This window comes from Tachysurus vachellii, chromosome 20 (genome assembly GCF_030014155.1).
Source record: "Tachysurus vachellii isolate PV-2020 chromosome 20, HZAU_Pvac_v1, whole genome shotgun sequence".
Classification (NCBI taxonomy): domain Eukaryota; kingdom Metazoa; phylum Chordata; class Actinopteri; order Siluriformes; family Bagridae; genus Tachysurus; species Tachysurus vachellii.
In genome coordinates this window covers 4,577,501-4,605,374 of record NC_083479.1, presented here as the reverse complement: position 1 = coordinate 4,605,374, position 27,874 = coordinate 4,577,501, and the positions used below count along the sequence as shown (strand labels likewise).

The following is a 27,874-nucleotide window of genomic DNA, read 5'->3' as shown; positions in this document are numbered from 1 at the left end:
GTCGAGGGCAATTTTTGATTATTTGATCCATTCTGTAGGTGTAGTCACGTTTGTGTGCGTACTCGCCGGCGCATAATTGTGATGAATGTCGATGTAGATTGACGTAAAACTCGCATCAAATCCGCCTTGGTTGTTCACACTGCGGCCACATTGGAAAAAATCAGATTTGGGTCTGGAAGTGGTCTGAATCTGATTTGAAAAAATCATATCTGTGCTAGATTTGAGTGTTCACACTACTCCTGAAGAAGACTGACCTGGTCACCTGACCCCAAAAAAATCAGATTTGGGCCACTTTTACATGCAGTGTGAACGTGGCCTTAGAGAAGAAGGACTGCATTAAGTGATTTAAGATGACAAGAGAAAGGAGAAAACAACACGCTCATATCTAACTGTTATTATCTAACTGTTACTGTTAAACTTCCTCCTTAGAAGGTTCTAGAATACTTACTACTCTTACTAGAGTATTTAATAGGATATGGTAGTGTTTGCTAGAGTTAACGCTAGAGTGTTCAGTGGGATATTTAGTAGTATTTATTCAAGCATTTGGTAGTATTTTATAATTTTTTGGTAGTTTGATATTTTCTAGAAACTTAGTAGAGTATTTAGTTTCTTTTAGTCGAGTATTTAATGGGATTTGATACAGTATTTACTTAAGTTATTAGTGGATCATTAAGTTGTATTTGGTTGAATATTTAGAAAATTTCCTTGTAAAATTAGCACTTAGTATTTAAGAGTATCTAATAGATCTAAAGTAGTAATTTTGTAGAGTATTTAATAGTATATTTAGTTGAGTATATTTTTAGTATTTTGTAAAGTATTTAGTAGGATTTCAGGATACATGCTAATAAAACGAAGCTCCTAAGTGTTTTTGTTATCTTCACGCAAAACACCTACCGTGAAGCATAGCAACAACGTAATGACGACATCATCATCATCATCGTCATCATCATATTGTAGTGTTAAGTATAGGAACTGCTCATTAAGTAAAGTACTTAGTGGAACTTTTAGCAGTGTTTAGTTGTATTTAGTATAAATTCACCTGCATCGAAATCGAGTACAGGCACCTTAGAAAGCTACTGCGCTGCTAGTAAGGTTAAAAATGAAATGATTCGTGAGTAGATAGAAAAAAAATTGCAAATTTTTAAAAACTCTGCAGAAAAACCAACAATTTTGGCTATTTAGTAAAATAAGGGGTTGAACAATTGTTAGCTAACACAGTATAGCAAGATAGTTAGCTAGTGAAGTGCATTAACACAGACACCTACGATTACGCAGCTTCATATAACAGGAGCTCATTTGCATGTCCACTCTTCCTCACCACTCGCCTAATACAACTAATATAAACAATATGCAAAATATGAATTATTATTAGTTTGTTTTGTAATTTGTGACAGCTTTGATTAATGTTAGATACACCACTGAGACTGAGGAATAAATTGGGACAAATTGGGACTCCAAAAAGTGTGTGTCTGTGTGTGTGTCCCACAAATATGAGCACTAAGGACATAAGGGTGCTTCTAATGTCTTATATATTAATGTTTTAAAAAAATATATAAATAAAATAAAATGTATGCACCTTTTAACTGAATACATCAATCACTTCACATTTGATAAAACAAACATCAGTTTATGTGGAAACAAACAAATTCTCAACAATATCACACAATATTTATGTGAGAATAATTGCATAACACAATCTTTTCTGGTAATGTTGCAGACTGTCTGTAAAGAGTACAGTGTTCTTGCCCCCCCCCACACACACACACACACATACATTCTCCCCCCACACACACAAACACACTCTTGTCCCTTAATTCTCTTGTTCCCTAATTAGTCTTAAAACAGATGGCCCTGCCATAATCATTCCTTATGTTACCAACCATGGGAACTAAGGGAAGTCTAGGTTCACATCCCTATAAGATCTGACTTTATTGGGGTAACTGATAGGTTACATAAACACAGATACACTCACACATAGCAACACACAGACCCACTAAACCCTCCCTCTTCTTGAACGACTATATATTCCTGCTTTTCCTAATAAACTTTGGAACTTCTTTCTGAAAGACTTTGACTAGTGTGTTCATTGAGACTTCCCCGAGTACTCGCCGGGAACCAGAAACCGAGTAGAGATCTGAGAGGCTGAATTTAAGGTTATCCTGCACCAAGAGCAGATGAAAGAATGGTTATCCTGTCTTCATACGGCAGATAAGAATTCCTTACAATTTATTAGAATTTTTTTTTTTCGTATTGCCCCGGAGCAACCATGTTTACTTGCTGGATAGTTTTACTGGATATTATTGTTCAATTCATGCAAGCAAAATGCCTAGAGCAATGACCAGCAACTCCTTTACAGACACAAATCCTCCTTTCTACACAATTTATAAGAAAACAACTGCTTTCGGAGGAATGCTAGCTCTCTAGGAACAGCATGATCATTGGCCATGAGTTTAGTAAAGCATTAGCAGAAGCCTCCAGCCAGGAAATCCATGGCTATGGAGGAAAAGGCAGCGGTTACCTATTTTGTTTTTTTTCAGCAGCATTGCAGAGACCTGCCTTTGAAGTGTGCTGCTTCATCCCGTGGAGAGTTTGTGTGTGTGTGTGTGTGTGTGTGTGTGTAAGAAAATAGGAATAGTGCTCACTAGCCAGAAATCGACTGGTTGGAAGGAGCCCTGAAACACGACTAGATGCTTTTAAAAGCACGGTGTCCGCAGGCAAAATTAATTACGCCTCCCTCCCACCTGAAGTCAGTGACATTTTCAGAATTTCTGACACACACCTAGAAACCAGTATACATAATGCAATTATAGGCTGGGTGATGGAAAACGAGCTGAGTCCATACACTAATGCAGAGAGTGTTTGGTGGAGTCATTACTGCTATTCAGCAAATGCCTTTACACCTCGTTGCAGGGTTTGATAATAAGGGAGTCGTATTCACCCAGAGACCCGAAACGGCTCGGCTCGCAAATGGACTAAAACAACACGCGCCCAATTTTGAGGTACTCCCTAAGTGCACCATGAAATAATCACTAACAAGACACTGAGTAGCGAGAGATGGCGTGATGACTGACTGCTTTCTTTTGCTTAAAGGGAATGTTAAAAAAAAAAAAAAAAAAGGTTGGAGTTGGTAAAGGTGTATATTTAAGTCTGCAGATTGCATGAGTCTATAGTTTAGGCTAGAAAGAAAATCAGGCCTGCTTTTTATACCATTCTATGGTGGTGGTGGTGGTGGTGTTTTATTATTATCCACTGGAGGCACTGTTGAGCTCAATTCCACAAAAGTCCATAAATAGGTTCTCTAACCCTAGGTGGGGTCTCCGTTGTTTGAAAGCCAATGTTGACATTTGAAATCACCAAAACAAACACGCCCCTAACCCAAATGGGTCCCACCCCTGTATTGATAGCGCCGCCCACACATACATACGTAACCCAGGCAACTACTGGAAAGAAATGTGTCTTTATCATAGCTGAAGGGAAGAACAATACGATTGCAGATAAACAAACAAGCAAAAATGACACACAAGTATAATCATGCAAAGGACAGCATATATTAGTTCTGTGAAACAAAACAAAACCAACGTTACTCACCTATCGAGAAGGAAAAAAGCGCCTCGGGGTCTTAAGTAAAGTTGGTCACATATTCACAGATTGGAGTTTCCCGAGTCAATAACTCCTGAGCTAAATGCTGTTACTACACAAAACGCGGTTGTAGCTGCTTCTCTACATTACTACGATAGAAAAGAGGTGTTATTTGTGTAGTAACAGTGTTTAGCTCAGGAGTTATTGACTCGGGAAACTCCAACCTGTGAATATGCGCCAACTTCCTGCTCCTTCAGTTCTCTCCAGCGCTGGAAAGCTGATCCTATATTAACACGTCCTACTTCTTACCTTATCGTAAGCCTTTCTTCGCTTTCTTTCTTTGTTTTTATCCTCCATGTCAATGTTAAAACCGCTTTCTGCTAATGTCACACATGCGCACTGAACACTCTCTCCGCCCATATTGACAAGAACCACCCCTTTCTGCTCAATGGCTACACATTTGTTTTGATTTTTGTTTTGTTTGTCGTCCCGACTCAGTTTTCTGAAGCATTTCTCAAACAACGGAGACCCTACATTTAAGAATACCATCAGTTTATACACGCTTTTGGGATTAAATGTAGCAAGAGTGCTAGTTAAAGTGCTTCAGGTAGAGGTAAGTCTTTAAACACTAGAATCTAGGGGAAGTTTATTCCACTACCTAGATGACAAAACAGTAAAGATATTTGTTAAATGCAAACCATTTGATGTTTGACACACTAAATAAAGCCTCCTATGATTTCAGTTTTTTTTTTTTTTTTTTTTTAAAAACTAGTTTTAAATGAACACTGCAGGATTCCAGTTGTGGCCTGATTTCCTGGTGAAGTATTCACATGTCTGTGCAACGCATGATGCAATCTGTGAAACTGAAGCAGTCTCAACTGAAGTGGCTCCTGTCCTCTCTACACTTCATACTCAAGGAAGAAGATCGAACGTGTTTCTATATATAAGGAAAAGGCAACCTTGAGCAAAGACCATCATCGCTTCAGATAAACTGAGAAATGTTTCAGAGCTTAAACACACGCGCACACACACACCCGTAATCGTTCACCTTGAGTGACTGTTAGGAAAGTGTCAAATGAACCTGGTTGAGTGAAACACTTTGCGATGGAGCTGAAAGTGTGCCATTAATAACCAGAGCTACACAGTAACACTGTACTCACCATCCCTCCTGTTGAGTTTGGCATAGCCTGGTCCATGGCTGTTGGACAGCTGAGATGAACTTCTGAAAGCTGACTGTGGGAGATTGGACACCAGTGGACTGTCACAGCCATCTTAGAGACAAGATATTAGAGAAGAGACATTAGTTACTCAATAAGTACATAATTCCATTATGTAGGCTGTCCAGGATTTGAACAATCAATCAATTAATTGTTAAATCTGATTAGCGAAGCTTTAGCTTAAACTCATAATTCCTGAATACTTGAAAAACTTAAAGAAAGTGCTTTGGTCTCAAAGGTCTTTAATGGAAATCCAACATAGCTGTTCACATCAGCCGTAAACAAAATACCACTTTTAATCTTTAAGATAAAATCAGATTTATGATTCCGTAAACTCCAGCCAAGGGAAATTCCCCTCACAGCTAGCTAGCTTGTTGCTAAAAACAAACATGGCAGCTTGTGTTTTTTTTTTTATGCAACTTTGTAGCAAAATGCATGAAGGTTGAACCTCTGAGGTAAATTATATCCAGGATTAACGTGTGCTAACCCGGTAACCTCTCAAGGAATATATAATAGAAAAATAAATATATTAGCACAAACAAATTAGCACAAAACATTCTCTCTAAATATAAAACAACATGTTTCCTTTATTTGCAACTTGTTCACCTCTTCCTCCAATACAAAACACTAAACTAGACAACTTTTGAAAGATATTTGACAGCAAACAGTTTAATCTTCTAGCCTGAATTGATTAAAATACCCACGATTTAAACAACACTACTAAGAGATGGACGCTGGTGTCATCCCGAGCTCTGACTTCTGAGTGCAGCCTTAGCCCTGTGAAGAGAGTGACATAGAGGTGCTTCAATCTGTCCAGCTTTCACACCTTCTCTTCCACTTCCAAAGCTTTTCCTTTTATGCTAACATCACTGTCAACACCATCATGCTAATCTCTTCTTGGTCAAATATTTGCAACCTTTCCAACAACCGCTAACATGTTACAGGGAAAACAACAGCACAGGCTGACAATTTAGCACCAGAAAAATCACTAAATATAATTATGGACAGTAGGTTTCAATTTCAAAATTGATAAACAGTCGTGAAATTTAATCATTTAGCACAAATCAGTAACCTATTCAAATACGCATGATTTGAGCAACAACACGGTCATATGTGAGCGTTTTTTGCTAACTGCTAATTGAAAGATTGGTTCCTGTGGTAATTATACCCAAGTTTTATCTGCTTCAAAAGATAAATTAGCATGACATCATACCACATTACCACACAAACAAACTGTACGCATCCTGTTTCTCTAAAGTATCCCCATCATTACAGCAGCACGTTCTATACTTAACGGCTAATATGGCTAATAAATAATGCAAGCTAATTGTTTCTTTTGTATGATGCTAACTGAGCCACAGCCTAGTTTCTGAAATAATCAATTACACATATCATTTAACATCACAGATAACTGTGTAAACCACTTCTCTATACAGCATCTCTGCTAAAAGCTATATTGTGTGGTAAATAAACAATAAAAAAATGCTAGCTGATTAGCATAATCACAATATTACAATGCCAGAAAAGCCCTGTCCTATTAAAAATGTGACATATTCCCTAACTTTCTTCAGTTTCCAGTAAAAAATGGGACAATGTGCTCTTCAAAGCCTGTGCGATGCTTCAATAACTAATAAAAGCCAATCATGACTGGTTATTACAATTCACTTAATATTATCTAGTCATACTGTTATAATGCTAATGATAAAATAATGCTAAACTTATTAGCTTATAAAACTAGTAAAAAATTTCCACAGCTCATTTTCTTAGCATTGTTAGCATTTATAAAGTACCAGTTAGCAAAGCGCAATATGTTGCTAATCACCGCCAGAAGTATTTACTATTATTATTATTATTATTATTATTATTATTATTATTATTATTAAACATTAGATGGGACTATTCAACTATCTAAAACTGTAATGAAGTAAAAATGAGTGTGCTATAATGCTAATTAGCAACCATTTGCTTCTTATAATATTGTTTATTATTAACGAAGCACAATTAGCATTTTGACAGCTTAATATTGTATGAATTGGCACAGTGCTAGAATTAACGGGTGAAATACCGCATCACAACATAAGATAAGCAGATAAAACTGTGCTTCAAAGTCAGATAACTGCGCAGCACAAACACTATAACTATAAAACACTAAACTCTAATACTAGCACTTCATGCAGTCACTCCTGGTTTCTCTTGTCGAGTGACATTATCAGCAGAGGATGAAGACAACACTGGAATAAAGTCGCCCCCTCACAGGGATTTTATTTTCCAAAGTATATTAATGCACATTAGCTCATCTTGTGCTTGTTTCGAGTTAAATCGCTAGAAGCTGAGCTGCATAACAAGCATAATAAGGGACCGAGCAAACACATCGAAGCTTTTACTTTCATTTAGTGCATAGATAATGAATATGTAATTTATGCTCCTGCACTCCTGATAATGCAAAGCTTCAATAATTAATAGAAGTGGCTAATGTTGGCTAGTTAATACTATCTCACTAATATCCTGCAAAATTATCCGCTTATTTCTGTCTTTTAATCAACCCGCTAAAATTCAGGAACTTGCTTAAAAAGGTCAACATCATGTTTATTAAGGATAATATCAAATTGATGACCACGATAAAGCACTTGCACCAACAGGACTTGTCTTTAAATCCGAGCCAGGGAAAATAAAACAATGTGACTCTACAATATCATTAAACACACAATTACTTTAACAGTTGCTGTTAATCATAGGGGAAAAAAAGACCCTCATTATTTTGCAAACATCACGTACACTAAATAAATGTCTTATTGTATTTATTCATTTTTGTACACAATGGGGCTTCTTGGTGTTTTCCTGACTTAAGCAGCAACCCCTGTGCCTATAGTGTCAGGCACCATTAATATAATTGGCTTCTGATGCATATTAACATTATTTCATTAATTAGGCCCAGGAAGTAAAATGAAGATGACGAACTGTTGGAGTTCCAGCAGTATCAGCGATAACTCGACAGCACAAGGAGCCAGCTGTTTGGAAAACACTGTATGAAACCTAATATCCATTTCTAAGGTGTGATCCAAAGATAGCGTCGGTTGCGAAGACCCTTAGATGGTTGTTTAAACCACAAAAAGCACAAAGGCCTCTGTGGAAGTGAGCTTTTTTGTCAGATTATTTTAAATAGGCACACGGCTTCAAGGCTATGGAAACAAAGCTTTATTTAATTTTATAAAGTGTTCTTGGCAAAGATAGGGAAAATAATGTGTGTGTTGGGATCATAAATATTACGAATAAGGATATCATATTATCAATAAGGCTATATTTGCTCAGGATACATTACAGGAAGCAAAGTATTCCATACACAAAACTGGAGGAAAGAAATAATAGTGCTGTAGTTTTCTGAGCACTAGAAATAAACTGGAACCGCATAACTTAATAATCAGCCGTGGGAGTGTGTGTTCGAGTAGGTGTGTGTGTGTCATGAGATATTTTTCTTTTGTGTTGTTTATCGTGTGTGTCCGCTCAAGCAGAAAGGATGTCAAGCAAGAATAATATCGTGTGTAAAGACTCTTGAATGTAGCAACAACTTCAACCCAAGATGTAACTGAATAAAGAATTCACCAATGCCAAGAACTCTCAGAGATTCCTCAGTGAAGATTTCTCATGCCTCATAGGCTCTGGATCCACTGTGACCCTGATTTCGTATGGAATGGTTGCATTTTGTTCCATTGTGAGAGGCTGTTATTATTATATTTTGTCTCGTATTGTATTCCAGTTCTTCATTAATTAATTCACTCAGGTTTAGTAACCGGGGGGCACGGTGGCTTAGTGGTTAGCACGTTCGCCTCACACCTCCAGGGTTGGGGATTCGATTCCCGCCTCCGCTTTGTGTGTGTGGAGTTTGCATGTTCTCCCCGTGCCTCGGGGGTTTCCTCCGGGTACTCCGGTTTCCTCCACCGGTCCAAAGACATGCATGGTAGGTTGATTGGCATCTCTGGAAAATTGTCCGTAGTGTGTGATTGCGTGAGTGAATGAGAGTGTGTATGTGCCCTGCGATGGGTTGGCACTCCATTCAGGGTGTATCCTGCCTTGATGCCCGATGACGCCTGAGATAGGCACAGGCTCCCCGTGACCCGAGGTAGTTCGGATAAGCGGTAGAAAATGAGTGAGAGTGAGTGAGTGAGGTTTAGTAACCAGTTTCCCTGAAGCCCAGTCCTGGAAATACTGCTAATGAAGTGGGAATAAAACCTGCATGGGTGTTGATTCATTCATTGATTCATTCATTGATGCCATTGATGCTTCAGTGGTTCCGGAGCCCAATGGCAGGACTACTGAGCAGGAAGTGAGATGTCCCGGATAGATCATCATTCATTCAGCTTCGGTAACTGATGGATCCTCTGCCCAATCCTTGGAATATTGGGCAAGAAGAAAGAATGGGCTTGGATTGCAGTTCTTCATTCATTCCTTCATCTTCAGTAACTGTCAGATCCAGAGACCAATCCTAGAATACAACTTTGATGGGATTCATTCATTCATTCATTCATCCATCCATCTATCCATTTAGCTTCAGTAACCAGTGGATCCAAGGTCAAGGAGAAGACATCTGAAACTTCACACAAACTCTAACCGAAGCTCTGGAATAAAGCAAGGAAATCTTTGGACATGTCAGTCCATATACTTGATTGGTGCCATTACAGGTGACGTGTTCTATCAAAGCAAACAGCTGAATAAATCTTTGAAGTGGTTCACACCACCACAAGGTTGGTGATGAGGGACCCAAGCATTTAGTTTTATAATAATGAGCAATGCTTTAATAAAGATAAAATAGAGACAGATTCTGCTTCATGATGCAATGTTGTGAAACTTCACCTGTCCAAAAATGGGAACTAATGGAGTCTCATGTCCATCAGAGCATAAATGAATTGGGACATGCCCTTCAGAAAGCAGGCACTGTCTATTAGATAATGATGATGGTGCTTACATGGTGGGGAAATGTTCTCCATAATTCATTAACGCCTTTAGTTCGTTTGCTTCAAAACTTCTAAAAGTTCTGCCCTTAAGACAGATAAGAATGTGCCAACAATTATTATTGGTTTTATAACAAGGACAATGCAGAGTGAAGCAACAAGTGAAAAGATTGGTCTTGTGGATATGAAATAACAGCTTTACGTGCAGTTGATAATCATTGGCGACGGATTGGTGTTCTTGGTGAATTCCTGACTCATGTTCAACGTTCCATGGACATGCTCCAGATTCACATAGTTAAAAAGGATCCTGAACATTTGGCAAAACCGTATTGCGGCTCACTTAGTGAGGGTTAAAAAAAATCAGATTCAGTTTAAATTACGTGTAATTTACAAAGACAGTCCTATATATGCAGTATTTACAGTCATTACCCTTTCATGTGATGTCAATGTGATGTCAAAGCTGTTCGTTTCAAACATCTACAGTATACAAATTCTTTAAAATGGTTTGTAAATAAATTGGGTATGACAGATATACAAATACGATATGCTACTAGAGGTCATTTCTGATTGCAATTTCAACCTCCTGCTCCTAGTCACCATTAGAGTTCAACCAAAAGATAAAGTTACTAAAGATGAATGAATAAATATCCATGTCCTGACCACCAATTTTCATCTTTTGCTCAAATGTCAATGCTATCCTAGCTCCAAGTTATAATTATTAATATCCGGTGCTTAGAAAGAAAATATTTGCAACACCAGTTTGTCCACAACGACTACAGCGGCAACTTTTAGCTTTGACTTTGATTGAACAAATCAGAAGAGTTATGAATCTCCAAGCTCTGAGGCTCTAAAGCTCTGAGGCTCTAGGATATGTAGAATAGCTAGACTTTTCCATGACTCAGGCAGTGATGTTATGTTAATTCGGTCTCTTTCTACTTAATATTTTAATTCACAGTTCACACTCCCTTGCTGAGCGCTGTCAGCCACAGAGCTTTTCACTGGGGTACTGCGCTGTTTGATCCTGCCTCTGACCACACATATACCGGGTCCACGGTATAATACGGCTGAACAATGCACAACGTCAAGGCAGTTAATGAGTGTCAACTGAGCAGCAGGTGATCTGTGCATAATGACGAGATGAAACGCATCAGCTTTCATGTTAAAACTGCCTGGAGGAAGAATGGAACTCACACTAAGGTCAGCTTGAAAAGCGAGGACGCATAACGACAACACGATACAGCTTGTATCGCTAGAGTTGCGTCATGAAGACGGGTATGTTAAGATACGGCCCCTTTCTTGATGTATTTTTGATGCAAATATAGTGGACGGAAAAAGGGAAACAGATGAGAAGTTTGGTCAGGGGAATGGCTGTAGTGGGAAGTGGTGGGTTAGTGGGTTCGTGGATAAGGCTGAGTGGAGTTTAAAATCCAAAGACTTTCCATGAGCCACTGTTGGACTGACTGAGCATCACTAGACCTTTTTTACTGTTGCAAATTTTGTCGTGCCCCATAAAATGTTTCTGATAAAGCTCTGACTGATGAAGTCTGTGGATAAGTCTGAAAACAGACTTTCCTATCCAATGAACGTTATCATTAACATCATTTGAAAAATTGAAAGCTGATTATAACACCAGCTGAAGGATCCTGTGCATCCTCTTCAATCCTACGCCTCGTCCCCCTCGCTGTGCTCCACCTCCCTTTGCTTCTCCCTGAAGAAACCCTGACTTGCTGTGAGACGATAATTTATATGAATGAGATATAAGACATAGTAGTTGAGGCCAGAGCAGAGGTTACTGCCACGTTAACCCTTTTGTGTGTAGCATGAGTAGGGGTCTGTTCTCCAGTATTGATCAAACTCTAGAAACACCCCTGGACCTGACATGATTCTGCCTCGCTTATCATCTAGAATCATCTGAACTAGCGTTCTAGAACAGTATTTCTGCAGTACTTTGTATCATGATGCTCGTGTAATTCTGGTGGATTTTAGAGCAAGCCCTCGCACCACAGCACAAGGTTAGACATTCCCTGTAGTACCAAAACCTCATCAAAGGCAACACTTTGTGATTGAACAGGACATGAAGAAATCAGCAGCTCCCAAACTCCTAAATGGGAGCAAGCTAATGAAGCTGTAGCAGCGTCTTGATACCATGCAATGTCATTAAAAGGACAATTCCACTATTGGGGTGCCATTACATTTAAAAACATATATGTAAACAAAAAGACATTTGAACATAGTTACTTTTCCATGACCTATCACATTAGGTTACACAACATTCACTGAAGCATGGATGTTGCCACAATTTGGGTATTTGCTAATTCTATGCTCAAAACAAACTACCCTGATATTCAGAAAATAAGTAAATACCTACAATCAATGAACATACCTTTTTAAATACTATGTAGAATATATAAAATATAATAATTCAAGTTATAACATATCAAGGGAAGATGCTATTATCAAATCTAGCAGGTTGAATGCATGTCACTTTTTTCCCAGATGCTAGCTAGCTAGCAAGCAAAGTTCTTGCTATCAGGAAATACATTCCTTGTAGAAGATATTTTAGAAACAGCTTAGATGGATTATTCATTTATTTAATATAGAAAGAATAATTAATAATCTAATATTAATATATTCAATTAAAACAGACCATCAGTGGAATTTCTGGAGGATGTCCATCATTTGCATTAGCGTTAGCATTCATTCGCTACAATGCTACAAACTGCAAAGTAACTCTCATCCCATTTCCTTTTTTTCCCCTTTTTTCTGTCATTTGGTTTTGATCCCAGTCTGTAATATAAAGTAGAAAATCAGCCGATATGATTGCAATTACTTAGTGCAGTGATTTGAAATTTTCTCCCTCATTTCACACATATCCAGTGCTTGGTGTGCTTGTGTTAATTAGCTATCCATCCATCAAATTGAAATTTAAGTAACGAATACATTTTGGTGTGAACTCTAGATATTACTTATGCATTCGAGTTGTACAGAGGTCACAGCGGAGTTACTCGGGACTTTAGGACTGAAAAATCTATGTTTTGCAGCACCGACTATACTGATGAAGCTCCACAGTGACTGCGCTTTCCCTAGTTTGGGTTTAATGTTTTTAGCCTAAAAGCTGCAGTATTCGTCATTTATAATTCAGCACTAGGTCAGCCTGTCAAAACTTTACAGGCTAAATCTCTCGAGACAGGCCTCTCTGGTAAACTTTGTGTCCTGCGGTGAGAATCTTTTAATGCTACTTTTGATCAAATGCCTGAGTTTTTTTTTTTCTTTCCAGCAGCCTATTTTTGCTCCCCAAATATGCAGTCCTTTGTTGCACCTTGCACTGCATAGATCACAACAAACTTCTTATATAAGCTTCTGAGGACGTCGTTTTTAAAACGGCGCTGATGCATAAGATCAAAGTCAAGGTGCCAAGTAAACTCACTGGAGGCCAACATCCCTCCCTGGTGTACTGACTCACCGCGGCCATCTTTTTCATCTCCGAGCCATTCATTTGCATGTATGCTGCCGAAACCTTTCAGAGCTTTTATTCTCAAACAAAACAGTACATTTTACACAATAGTGCTGCTGAATTCTTGAATCCGGTCGGTCAGAAGGAGATGTGCACTTTGCAACAAAACCAACTTACAAAGGGACTTGTACGGGTGTGTCAGACGCTTGACATAATAACACCTGACCTTTTTTGTGCTTTTCAGAGGTGAAGCTGATAATTTTTCATACACAAGATAGTCTGTGGTTTCTGAGCTGCATTTTTTGTCTCATTAACTCCAAGGAAAATAAAAGTTCAAAAGGTGTGAGGCAAACATGCTAAAAAAATCTATCGTGCCTTTCTTAGCATCATGTAGTGCAGCTGTCTGTGTGTGAATTATCAGTGAACCTTATATGACACGATCTTCAAAAACTGAATTATTACTAACCGCTCTATTCAACTAGAGTATGTGTAGAGTCTCGATGGTCCCTTGTGTAAAAACTACTTGCCAAATGGCCTCAGTGTCCTTTTTCAAGTGACAAAGAAAAAAAACAAAAAAACAAGCCTATTACCTTGTGACACAAATTAAGGTTGTGAGTCTGACATGCACATCTTGGTCAAGTGACACGGCACATACACGTTTATCACCGCTCAACTTGACACACAGGCTTTTAAGAAAGTGAGCTTAAGAAAGCTATAAAGGCATCCAGGCTCCCTTAGTACATCCAGGAATGTCTTAAAACAAATTCACTTTTCATGGGTGAACAGGGGTGCAAGGGCTTCCATTGACCCAGTTTGGCAGGAGGTCTGTCTTCCTCTCTGGCGAGTCCCCAGGGAAAGCAGTGGAGAGTGAAATGGAATACATGAGCGGAATGGCACACAGATTTCAAAAAGGTGGCTGTGAGAGGGGACGACCCTCAATCCATGTGCGTATTATTTCTCTTTTCCTAGCTTTGTTAAACAAGCTGCTTTCACTCTACGCAGTTCGGTTAAGGAGTCCTGCACGAGCCGTTCACGTCGACCGTGGTAATTAATATTAACATACGACTTCACTGTTTAGCATTGATTGATGCACCGATGCAGCGTTTTGTGTTACCGAGCTCCGAGCTTCGGTTCTGAGCTCGTGTCGGGATTTCTGTGCGTGATCACCTAAAACAAAATGACGTGGAGTAAAATATACGGAATATAATAGTCAGATCTATGGAACATTTCAATTTGGAACAATACAATAATCTTCTAGACTTTTCTAGAAATCTCAAGTCTTGTTCTACTGACAAATGAAAGAGAGTAAAACTTTATTCAAATATGTTTAAGAATGATATGGTTATATCTTATAACAGAAAATTATAGGCAGTAGCTATAAATGTTTTTTTTTTAAGTAACATGTTTGAAATATAAGTTTTGTATATAGCAATGAAATGACATTTTTGTGTAAACCATATGCAATATTTTTTTCTTAAATCTGACATCCTACATATTTCTTTTTTTTTTTTTTTGGGTCACTTCATGTGTTTTCTCTGATCCGATAGCTATCTGATTTGTTAAAACTGTTCCATTGCAATTAGGCCACATAAATGCGTCTCAGCGAATCGGATATCGATCCGTTCTTTCTGCTCCCGCCCAAAATGCAAATATTTTTTAGCTCATTAACGGGGTAATTGAAATGGAACACGCTTTGGTGTATATACTTAAATATACTTTTGTTTCTATATGTTTTACAAAGCTTTTGTTGGACGCTTTCATTGCTCCAAAGAGCAATAAGTGCCTGCATGTCGTCCATGTTATTTGTTTTTGGCGCGATGCACGACTCATGAGTCACTTGCGAGTGACGTACTTCCGTTTGGGAGGAGTATAGCGCTGACGTATGTGGCTTGAACAACCACATTCATTTACACTTGTCCAGTTTCATCTGAAATGCATCCCAGACCACCTCCTGAAGTGGTTTGAACGATCTGATTTATATCCGTCTCGAAAACGTTTCGGAGGGCATTTAGACCTGGTCTTTTTACCATCGGATAGCTATCTGATCACAGAAAACACACGAAGTGACCAGGTGTAAAAATCCCCTATGACGGTCCATGACTTTAGCCTATAAGACACGTCTAGGCTGTTGTAAGCTCGCTCGATTCCAAGAGGCAGCATATTTAAAAAGCAGCCACACACCACAAGTCAAAATAGTGTACATTAGAGTCAGATGCTAATCTGGTTGCAGTTTTATTTGTGGCTCGGTGGCACAATGACGCCTCATCGATCAATCCTGAGCTCGGGTTACTGTCCTGGTGGAGTTTTGCACGCGTCTCGGTGTCTGTGTTCAGATTTCTATTGGGTTTTCCTTGGAAATACTGTACATCCCAGGAGGTGGAATGATGAGTGGAAAAAGCCCAATGTGTGACCGGGTTTGGAGTCCCATCACAGTGTGTTTTCTCATACCCAGTGCTCCAGGATGAAGACTGATGAATGAATGTATGAATAGATTGATGCTATTATTTCACCGAATGATGCAAAGTATTGCACGATGTCTGACTACTTAGCTAATAAAGCAAAAAAAATCAGATTTTGAGCCAAGCTGACCCTTTAAGACAGTGCTATGTACTGTATTCCCTCTGGGTTAGAACACTAATACACTCGCTGCCATAACTTGACGGGCAATGTACGCTCGCAAGTCAGCTCAGGTTCATAATTTGCCCACAACAGTCAGATGCTGCCAAGCAGAAAGTGCCAACCCTTCAGTCAGTGAAGAGGCTATAGGATATTCAGCAGCTTAATGATTTCAGGAACAAGCCCTAGGGAGCTGTGAGGATCCTGGATGGAGACGATAGACTCTAAGGCAGTGTTTATATATTTCAAGCATGATTAGCCAGAAGGGTGATTATAGAAAAGTTGTATTTCATGTTGACTTAAAATGCTTGTGTATTTGTTGAGCCTTTTGTTCTTAATCTACAGTCCTGGCTCTGTAAGAGGAATAGACAGGAAGAGTGTGGAGGAAGATTGTTGACTGTACATGACTCACTGACTGAATCCTACTAGATATCACACTATCCTTCTGTTTGTCTATCACTGAGTTCTCAAGTGGTCTATTTTATTCTCTATTGACCTCTTTTTGCACATAAATGGGATTAATACACATCTCTACACAAAAAAGAATGAAAAAGCTCATTCCCCTCATACTCCTTAACACCCTGCATAGCCAATTCGCTTACATGAAGGTTTCTAACAATGTACATGTAGGAGGAAACCTGAATACCTGGAAGAAACTGTACCTGGAAGGTACAACACAGAGATCAGGATTGTGTAAATAACCAATGTAGCTTCCAAATATTTGGTATTCTATGGTTGAAATTTGAGCTCCATAAGACAAGGGATGTGGTAACTCAGTGGGTTAAGGCGTTGGCCTACAGATTTGAAGGTTGCGTGCTCAAATCCCAGGTCCACCAAACCACCACACCTGCACCCCAGAGCAAGGCCCTTAAAGTGGAGGTGGACGTTGTGAGGTTGTTTGTGTGTGAAACTCTCTTTCATCTGTCTCAGCTTCATTGTTAAAGTTTAATGCTGGTTTTCAATTCAGTTACATTTTTGAGTTTACCGAAACTGCCCTTAGACTTTTACTAAATATATATGAACATAGAGTTCTTTTTCTCTTAGCTCAGGAAAATATGTCTGTTCCGGTCCATGGATGCAGTAGATTAGGATTAGATATCGTCGCTGTCGGGCGGAAACCTCGTATGTCCAAATTTGGTCAATTTAATATTTTTTCACATATCGATGCTATTGGTCAGTTCCCACGTGGGTCTGTTATTTTTACAAGTTATTAACCAATCTAAAGTCTTGAAAATAGCTTGAGTGCAAATCTCATAACTCCATTGGACACTTCAACTGTCCACCTCTTCCTCACTCCGCGGGAGAGCTTCACGGCATATTTCTCCTCAAGAAGAGTCGCAACGAATCAACACGTCTTCTGAGGTAAATGTCTTCAAAACACTGGGCTCAAAGAAAAAAAAATCTTGACCCCCACGAGTTCTGGTGCTCGTCTGAGGACAGGAATTTAGCGCAAAAAACCCTGTGCACTGCAGATAAGGTACGGCGTTTTTTTCATTTCCTGAAAAATAACGGTTTTGGAGATTCCGCCTGACAGCGACGATATGGTTCTACCTGTGTTTAAGGGGTTTCCCTCCTGGTCCTCCGGTTTCCTCCCTCAGTCCACAGACATGCTTAACATGCCGCCATCTCTACATTGTCTAAATTTCGTGTGTACGAGTGTGCCATGTGGTGAGTTGGTACTCCGTTCAGGGTTGTATATTTTACTCTATTCGAAGCTTAGAACTGTGACCCTTTGCGACACAGTTCCTATAGCGACAAGTGTCACATGCTTGTTTTGGTCATGTCTCTGCCCTGATCTGTCGTTTGCTCATAAGAAGTTATTGTGCTTGCTGGGTGTCAGTCATGTTTGTGAGTATTCTTCTTCCTGTTTTGACCCTCGTCTGAATTATCCATGTTTAATACCATCTTCACTCTCAGAAAGCAATATTTAGAACCCGAAAGTAAACACAACCCACAGGCTCACTATGCAAGGACAGCTAAGGAAATATTTTCTCAGCTGCAGTGTACAGTATACTGAGGTAGAAGTGGTCTGAATGATGAATTCTCTTCCCACTATCACCTATCCGGGTGACAGGAGTGCAAGATGAATGTGTCCAGCTTGAGGTACATACGTCTTTTGAGAAATCTGGCCTTGGGAGACGAACAGAGAACGGAGGCACGAGGGCGGCGTAATTTTTTTCAGCCAGATTTCTGCTTAAATACTGCACTACATGTTAATAAATCTCTATTCATGCCTGCTTCAAGTTCACGTGTGTGTGCGTGTGTGGAGTTCCCATTGATAGTTGTGTGTAACCTTGACTCCATTACACTCTCATTCTCCAGCTTGAATTTCCCCGACGCATATTTTCATAAATGACAGTAAAGAAGATGCATGAGGCCGATTTATACTCCGCTTCCTCTCCCGGATCCTTTCTCCGAGCTCGTTGTGACGCCGTGCTGTCATGAATCATAATGGTCAGTGCGTTTCATGGAGAAACACGCAGAGCCCTCACGACAAATCGATACGATCTAGCCTGTGCGTGTTTGCTCCTCTCTCCGTGCAAAAGAGTGACTGCTTTTTTATCACACAAAAAAAAACTTTTATCAATTCAGATCAGGCAGGCCAGAACTGCATAATAACTTTATACCCACACATCTCATTTCCGTCCAAGTTACTCTCACAGGAGTGGAATTTAAAGGTGAAGGTAATTCTCAAAGCGGAGACCCCCTCCTCTCAAACATTTTCTTTTACCATCCCTTTAGCGGTTTAATGGATTTGCCTGCTTGCTTTTAGCAGGACACGGCAACATACTTCACAATTACTAGCGTTGCCCTCCGGCGCTCTCACCCAGCGACTAACTTTTATCATAAAACATGTTCATAGAAGATACAGAGTCTGGCCATAAGCTGCTATACAGCCGTGATTAAACGGAGTGCTCGGCTGCCTCTAGACTGCCTCTTGGTGGAGATTAACAGCCTGAAAGCGGCGATAACAAGAAATTTCTCTCCAGATAGCCTGCTTCGAGTATACGTCCGTGCCTGGTCACGTTTAAAGGTGGACAGGATACGTGTGCTAATATTTAGTCGTGTTCTCAGACTTAATGTCATTTTCAAGTGCTATCCTGTTGTGAGGCACGACTTAGATTAGAAGCCTCGAAAAGACATTTTGTCCTCGAGACGTACTGACTAATTTGCTAAAACGAAAGCTCCGTTTGTCTAATTGGATACGGCTCGCCTTGGCGTAAACGGAACGACGGTAGTAGCGTGTTTAATTTGAGATGTAATTGAAGTATAATTCGATCTAAGTCTAGATAAAAACACGGCTATCTGTTGATCGATTGACATCCGAATAAACAAGCGCCCTGCTAATCTGCATCAAGTTAAACACGACTTCATTACATCGCTTGGCCTTGGCGTCATCGAATTTTAACTGTAATGAAAGTTAAACACTTATATTATATATACAGGGATTGCTGCACCTGCAAGGATTTGTGGACTCCCTCTTCCTCCCTTCTGAGGAATTTTCACTTTTCTTCTATCTGAAAGAAGGTACAGGAGCCTCACCACCACCGCCGCCACCATTACCACCACATAATGTAACAGCTTCTTCCTTTGTTATTATGTCTCTCGTATCGGTTGCTGCAAGTCTGTACACTGTCACCTATTTTGTATTGTTTCCACTCACCTCACTGGATTCTTATGGATTACCCAATAATCCCATCCATTACATTCCACTCACTCACTCACTCACTCACTCACTCATTTTCTACCGTGTATCCGAACTACCTCGGGTCACGGGGAGACTGTGACTATCTCAGGCGTCATCGGGCATCCAGGCAGGATACACCCTGGACGGAGTGCCAACCCATCACAGGGCACACACACACTCTCATTCACTCACGCAATCACATACTATGGACAATGTTCCAGAGATGCCAATCAACCTACCATGCATGTCTTTGGACCGGGGGAGGAAACCGGAGTACCCGGAGGAAACCCCCGAGGCACGGGGAGAACATGCAAACTCCACACACACAAGGCGGAGGCGGGAATCGAACCCCGACCCTGGAGGTGTGAGGCGAACGTGCTAACCACTAAGCCACCGTGCCCCCCTCCATTACATTCCAATTCAGTTTATATACAAGACTCACATTGAAACCTTGACTTGAGATGCTCTATGTGAATGCTGCATTCAATCATTTGATCAACTTAAACATACACTAATGATACGGTGAATGATTCCGTAATTTTTTATTTTTTTCACGCTTTCAATCTCATCTGTGTGTAAAATAACTTTGTGAGTCAAAAAACGATTTTTTTGCAGGATTTGCGAAGTGCAGTGAACATTCATTTGCATTCAAAACAGCTCATTTGCATTTAATCACGCCCACAAAAATCCATAAAAGGTCGAAATAAAAAACATATTGATGCTTATACAGTAAGCTTTCATGTTTATCATTTGCTTGTTTTTCATAAATAATTCATTATCAGTCGAATTGTGAATGTACAGTTTCCATGTTTACAGTGGGATTAAATATACATAGAATAGATTGGATTTTTAAGACTAATCAATAAAAATGTCTGTTTTTCCCTTATTTTTTAGTTTTGTTTTTGTAAAGCATAACTACAAGGAGTACGATCCCAGTGTTAAATATTTTTGTTTAGGATTTGATTTAATGACACGTTAAACTGTATGATTCACTTATCCCAAGTAAGTTGTTTAATGTAAATTGTAAAAAAGTGGATCAAGTGCTTTTTTTTTTATCAGCTGCCCAATAATAAAGGATAAATAACAGATATTCATGGAAGAATATAGTGTTTACTAAACTCCCATCAGACGTCTTGCTCTGAATGGGTTCTATATACATTATACTGTATATGACAGAAAAGTAAAAAAAAAAAAAAAACACCTTCAGTCCTTATTTTTTATGCCAAATTTTTGTGCTGAAAATTAAGCAGTGTTCTACATGGTAGTGAAAAACCTTGTCTCGGATGTTTGTGCTCAGGAAAAATCTGTCAACTTCATACTGTAGGTTTGAGCTAAACTTGGGCATAAACTCAATATAAACAGGTTCCTTGGGCAATTTTTGATAAACGCTGAGGTAACATTTGGACACAAGTTCCCTGACTCAGTGATATTTAGTTACAACTCCGGTAAAGTATTCATATTAATTCATATTAAACAAGCTGACATGAAAAATGGGACCGACTCTGACAGCTAACATGTTTTGGAATGAAGCAGGTTTCAAAATCCCGACGACCAGCAGTTTTTAAAACGTCGCACCAAACCTAGCAAATAATAACATATAGGTCTTTACTTATGAGAGATTCGAATTAAGGCTATGAAAGAGACGTCAAAACTTAGTCCTGGATGGCCAGATCTCCTCTGAGATTTCTGCTATCTCATCTAAACCACCGCATAGCAGAGGAATTAATTAGCTTTTAAGGTGAATCGAGTGTGTTAAACGAGACAGAGTGCTAAACTCTGTGGTCCTTTGGCCCTCCAGGTCTAGACTCTGACACTTAATAATAAAGCATAGGGGATTAAAGCACTGAGGCTAAAAGACCAAGATGAAATATCAGACATAGCATTTGAGTTAAGGGACTTGAGAGGAAATTCTTGTCCTGCATAAATTATCAGTATCATATCCTGCTTATTTAGTCTTTCTCAAAGCTATTACACGAAACATGAAAAATGGCTTTGGCACATGGAATGTTAAACGGTCACTCGTCTATCTAGTGAGCGTGAGACGTACACTGCTTATACTTACGCCGTAATAGGACCGCGTGAGGAGAATGTTGAGGGATGTTTTGGTATGGAACAGTTTGGAAGTTTTTGATTAAATTCGCAGTTTGATTTTTTTTTTTATTGTTGTTGTTGTTTACTATTTTGCGCAAATTTAGACAAGAAAATACGAGAAAGAAAAAAAAAATGTAATAATACATGAAATCTTAGGACTTCTGTAATTAGCCAAGTAGAGAAGCACAGGGTTCCGTCTAGCAGGACTCACCATTTACAAAGCAAAAAACTAGCCGCATTATGAAAATACTCCCATTACCGCGTTCCTTTCCCCCTAGTTTACATCCAGTTTTCACTTCAGCTTCATACAGTTCACTACTATTCCTAAAGCCGACCCAAACCGTCATTAATATTCATAGCAATCTCAGTGATAGGGAGCATTCTGAATGTCAATAACGGCAGACGTCGTCTTTCGAATCGGTCTTTTTTCCCCGTTCAAATTGTTTCGAACCTAATCCTAATAAATTTGCTGGTTCGTTCATTAATGCTCGAAACCACGAGCTGAATCAAACGCTCGCAATCATCTCAACCTGTGAGACAGAAATGAGCTGTAAAATCGCTGAAATTGAACTTTACCCAGCAAACCCAGAGAGTTGTGTGTTTGAGGAACAAATGAAGGGATTTACTTGGTGTTTTTGCAGCAGGAGTGCATTTCTCTCCGTTCTCTTTTCACTCACTTTTCACTCTGCAGTTTGAGTTCATCACTCGTGACTAGACTGGACAGCTTCCCAAAATGGCATACTGGTGCGCTGAGTAGTGTGTAAAAATAGAGCAGCGTTAGTTCTGCTGGATTCTTATTGGTTGGAAAGAGAGTTATTCAATTATACAGCTTGTAAATTCTTGATTCTGATTGGCTGAAATTCAAACAACATTTACATTTAAAGGTGGGGTGTACGATGTTTGAAAGCCAATGTTGACATTTGAAATCACCTAAACAAACACGCCCCTAACCCAAATGGGTGACACCCCTGTTGTGATAGCTCCGCCCCACACATACATACGTAACCCAGGCAACTATTATGGCGGAACATGCTGGGGCAGTTGGCCGAGGGGATATTTTTTTATCAATAAATGAACTCAGTGAGTAATACTATGGTAATACAAATGTGTTTTTTCTACAAAGGTTTAGCTCCGTTTCACGTGAAAGACGACGTTCAACACCTAGAACTCGAGGCAGAGGTAACGGCAGGTATCCGCCATGTCAATGTTTCACTTGCTTTCGGCTAATGTCAGACATGCGCACTGAATGCTCTCTCCGCTGCATATTGACAAGACACGCCCTTTTCTGCTAATTGGCTACATGTTTGTTTTGTTTGTCGGCCCGACTCAAGCATTTTTCAAAAATCGTGCACCCCACCTTTAAGTTTCGCCCACAATTGAGTCTGCATTCATAGTACGTCTGTTTAATTTACATTGTGTTTTATATGGATCTAATGTCCTGTTTCCTTTTTTTACAAGCCTCTGTTCTGTATTACTGCATATTGTTAACTACCTTACGCCATTTCCTGTCCTGTTTACCAGCGACATGACACCCGTTATTCTGCCTCGTGTTGACATTATGATTTTTCACGTTCTCTCAGTGTTGTGTAAAGTATTAGAAAGCAATACTTGAGTAAAAGTACAAGTATCGTACTATAAAAAGGCTTTGGTAAAATTGAAAGTTACCTTTTAGAATATTAGTCAAGTATCTGATATTTACTGTACTTAAATATCAAAAGTCATTTTCTGATATTTAATGTACTTAAGTATTTCAAGTAAAAGTAAAAAGTTTTCGGTAGGCATAAGAGCCAAAAGTTATGGGATTATTAAATGGCAAAAGTGGACACCAAAATTTTATGCATGATGTAATGATGCCAGTCTTGAATCAGATCAGTTCATGTACAGTATGTGTGCATTCTCTACAAACAGTGTGTCCAATGAATGCAGTCATTAATAAACAAATATTCACAAGACAAAGACCAAATCAATAAATGTTCTTTTTATTTAGTATTGAATGGATTGTTTGCATTAATATTTTGTTTGTGCTACAACTCTGGTAATAAGAATAGTGACATTTCACTGCTTTTGGTTGCTTTCAGCCGATTAACGTCTGACTGCGAGTGTTAGGACTCTGCCCGGACTCTGGCCACGTGCATTTGTTTATGTTCTTCGTCACGTGTCTGCCCCGCCTTTGTCTGCTCCTCCCGCTTCTACACACCTGTTTCCCATTGTCATTTCCTTTGTCTATTTAACTGTGCGAGGCAACGCGGAATCTACTGTTGTCTTGTCCTGTCTTTAGTCCGTGTGTTGTTTAGTGTTCCCTTTGTTATTAAACCCCGTTTGTTTTGCTATCCCGCGTTTGGGTCCGTTTCTGTCCTGCGTCATGACAGCGCGTGCACGCTGCGCGTCCCTGTGCTTCTCCGTAGAGCATACGGACGTGCGTAATACAATCTAGGAGCAGTGATTTGCCAAACCTCCCTTATTGCAGTCACACACATTTCTTCTGATTTTATTTTGTAGTCACGAGTAACAAAGACGCTTATTGGAAATATAACGGAGTAAAAGTAGACATTTTATCTAGGAAATGTAGTGGAGTAAAAGTGAAAGTTGACATAAATTTAAATAGCGAAGTAAAGTACAGATACGTCACATTTCTACTTAAGTACAGTAACGAAGTATTTGTACTCCGTTACATTACAACACTGCGTTCTCTTATGTTCAGTCGTGCACTGTTAGTAATATCTCCCCATTTAACAGTCAACTGTTAATAATTACTATTGTTTTCAGAGTATTATTCAAAGCTAATCGTAAATTGAGTATTGATATTTCGTTATTTCTGTATTTCGACACTTCACACGTGTCTTCACGTAGGCTAATTTGAGTGTGTATAATAAACGTTGCAGATCGTCGTTTGGTTAGCCGCCAAACTCTGGACTGCTTTGACCTTATGAGTTCTTGCTAACGCCACCTGGTGTCTGCATAGCAAACAACCCAAACACTTTGATCATCTGTCTACCCTAGATGGGTGTGCTTTAAGAACTATTGTATTACTGTGGATGAAGACGGGAGAAAATTTCTTCCTCTCTCTTAAATTTTGAATTATTATTCATTTTTAATTTTTTTCATGTTATTTATTTGTTTGTTTGTTTATTCTCTTTATTATGTCACTGTATTGTACTTTATTTTATTATACCATATACCTATTATTATTATTATTATTATTATTATTATTATTATTGTTATTATTATTATTGTTATTATTATTATTATTATTATTATTATTATTGCTTTTCCCATCTTTAATTTTCTGTGTTTCTTGTGTTACAGTTAACATTTTATGTTCATTATGTGTTCAAAATCAATAAAGACATAATGGAAAACCACAAAAACCCCAAATGTGTGTGTGTGTGTGTGTGTGTGTGTGTGTGTTAGCAGGAACTAACAGGTTTCATGAACGTTCCACAACATTAAACATAGCTATAAATAAACAGATTGAAAAAAATATGCAATTGTTTGCAAATTGCTGTTGTATAAAAAAATAAACTGCTTACAGTCATAAAAATTATTATCGGAAATATAATGAGCTTGAGTGGGATAATATTAACACTGCTTTATATCCGGACATGTTAGAAAACCTCTGGCTGATCATTTTCCTACAACAACATGTGTTTTTATTCCTTCGCCATATACCAAACAGGGGAAGATACGTCTCTCTCAAACTATAAAAATAACAGGATTGGGGGAAAGTGGGTCATCTGGCAGAAACAGTAAACAGCAAACATTAAATTTCAACTCAGTGAAGAAGAGCTCATCTTACTCGGGAGTATCAGCTGAAATATAGCACGGCTTTGATTCTGCCTCCGACTTCCTGAGCTCCTCACAAATTCTCACTGGTCACGAGCACCAGAATATCTTAGTATCTTTAACCCACTGATGTCACTTTCATGTCATATATATATGTAAAATTACACAAGGCATCGTTTCTGATTTAGCTTTGAGAAACACACGAAGAAGGAGAAGCAGGAGCAGCAGCTTGTTTGGAAGCACCCAGGATTTAATTAGCTTGAGATTTCCACCGAGTGTCTGTTGGGATTTTTTTATTTTTTTCTCTCCCTGAACAGAAAATTGAAAAGTCTGTATCTATCACAGAGCACTAGATTCAGATACAAGAGCCAAGAGTGTTTGGGAGACAGTTGGGAGTGTGCAAAGTTCAGAGCCATCTGTTTCTATTACTTCAAGATAAAGTGTATTAGTCCTTTTCCAAACACGCACACACCAATTTACACACACAATTGGTTTGTTCATCTTGTTCAATTTATGACATTGGGTATAGTATGTGATGTTAAAATCTAGCTTCTAGCAAAAGGTTAATGTTTAACCCTTTCACTCAAATAAACAACCTCTATCCACACATCCATTTTCTGGACCAATGAGATGCAAGGAGCCTTGGGCAAGGGGGCAACCTGTGTGGGGTGCCAGTTGATTGCAAGGCAGAATTGTACACGCTCACACACAATTTAGAGATCGGCTTACAATTCATGTCTTCGTATTAGAGGATAATACTGTAGTAGCTAGAGGAAACCACCAGAGTGGCAGAGGTGAGAATAAAACCCCCAACCCTGGAGCTGCAAGGCAAACATGCTAAACAATCCCCCCCTAAAACAACACCAAACATACAATCAACCAACTAAGCAATCAACCAAACAACCTAACAAGCAACGAGTCGACTGAGTAAACAACCAACCAAACAATCAACCAACAGAGCAATCAACCAACCAACTAACCAAACAAACAACCATGATAAATTAATAGTTCTACATACAAATCAGCCACAGCTTGGATTCTGCAGACCATTCAATATATTTTTCACACAACCATCTTCTGATTTCACTTTCCAATGTAACTTTTTTCCAAACGATCAATACCAAAACTCAAGCTGAAAATGCATCGCATAAATGAGTGAACCGTTAATACGACTCGCTATTCAGCATATAGTGTGCTGTAGAAAGTGCTTTGTTTTCATGCCAAGAATAAAGAACTACTTGGATTTCAGCCAAAAAAAAAAAAAAAAAACCCTGAGTGAAGACAGCATATGAAATGATCCAAGGTCATGTCACAGAAAGACACTTACGGTGTGGGCTGACCCAAAGCCAAATGCCACCGATTAGAGGGCAAGTCATTAGCATGACATGAAAAATACGTGTCTATAATAAAGATTCCTCCACTAGGGGAAATTCCAGAGCAGTACTATGTCTAGATTTGGCCAGATATTAAATAGATTTTACTTAGTCTTTGGTCTGATGAGTTGGCTTCAGCTACTGAACGGGATAACTGAGAGTCAGCTAAAGGAGCAGAGTCGTTTAGAACGTCAGTACATGACTCATGCTTGTGTCCTAATCTCATTTTCACTCGAACTTAACTCCATCTTTTGGTAAGTTTCATCAACCGACTTTATTAACCGACCACAACCACGGCCACAAAACGAAGCCACAAAGAAGCCACAGTGTCTGTCTGTCACTTCCCAACATTTATTAGAAGGCTGTTGACTCAGTATGTCATTCTGTCATCCTAATATATATATATATATATATGGTGTGTGTGTGTGTGTGTGTGTATGTGCACATTTGAGCATGTATTAACATCAGTGGTTGAGATGGAATGTCTTCACAAGTGTGTGAGTGTGTGTGTGTGTGTTTCAGAATGTTTTAATATGTTTGGTTGGCATATCTTTGGTCCTCACAAGGATAGTAACTGTGTGTGTGTGTGTGTGTGTGTGTGCGTGTGTGTGTGAGTGCGTGTGCACATTTGAGCATGTAATAACATCAGTGGTTGAGTCGGAATGTTTTCACAAGTGTGTGTGTGTGTTTGAGAATGTTTTAATATCTTTGGTTGGCATATCTTTTGGTCCTCACAAGGATAGTAACTGTGTGTGTGTGTGTGTGTGTGTGTATAGGTCATGCTGCCTACTGTCAAAATAATACCGACCTTATTTATGGTGTACGATTTATGATGTACGAAGGCTTTTTTGATTTCACCAGATGCTCATGCACTTCTTTTATTGTTTATGTCCTGCTGTGCAAAAAATATTATTACTGTTTAATGATTTTCACCAGAAATCTTTTTTTTTTGCACTACAGCAATCCTCATCTTGCCTCAGTCTGGATTCCTACCATCCCGAGTAGAGTAGAGTAGAGCAGAGTAGAGTAGAGCAGAGTAGAGTAGGCATGAGAATAAACACTTGATGTGTCAATGTATATTTGCATGCATTTGTAAATCCAACACATGCATTTACCCTGAATGCATA

The 27,874-nt window shown here is 39.1% G+C and overlaps 1 protein-coding gene across 1 annotated transcript in view; it reads right to left on the bottom strand.

Annotated features, from left to right (window-relative positions):
- Positions 1-27,874, bottom strand: part of cntnap3 (contactin associated protein family member 3) — a 121,383-nt gene that overhangs the window by 93,034 nt on the left and 475 nt on the right. The window contains exon 2 of the mRNA XM_060896414.1: positions 4,740-4,850. Within this exon, the coding sequence (XP_060752397.1) occupies positions 4,740-4,850 (111 nt within the window). The remainder of the gene's footprint in view (positions 1-4,739; positions 4,851-27,874) is intronic.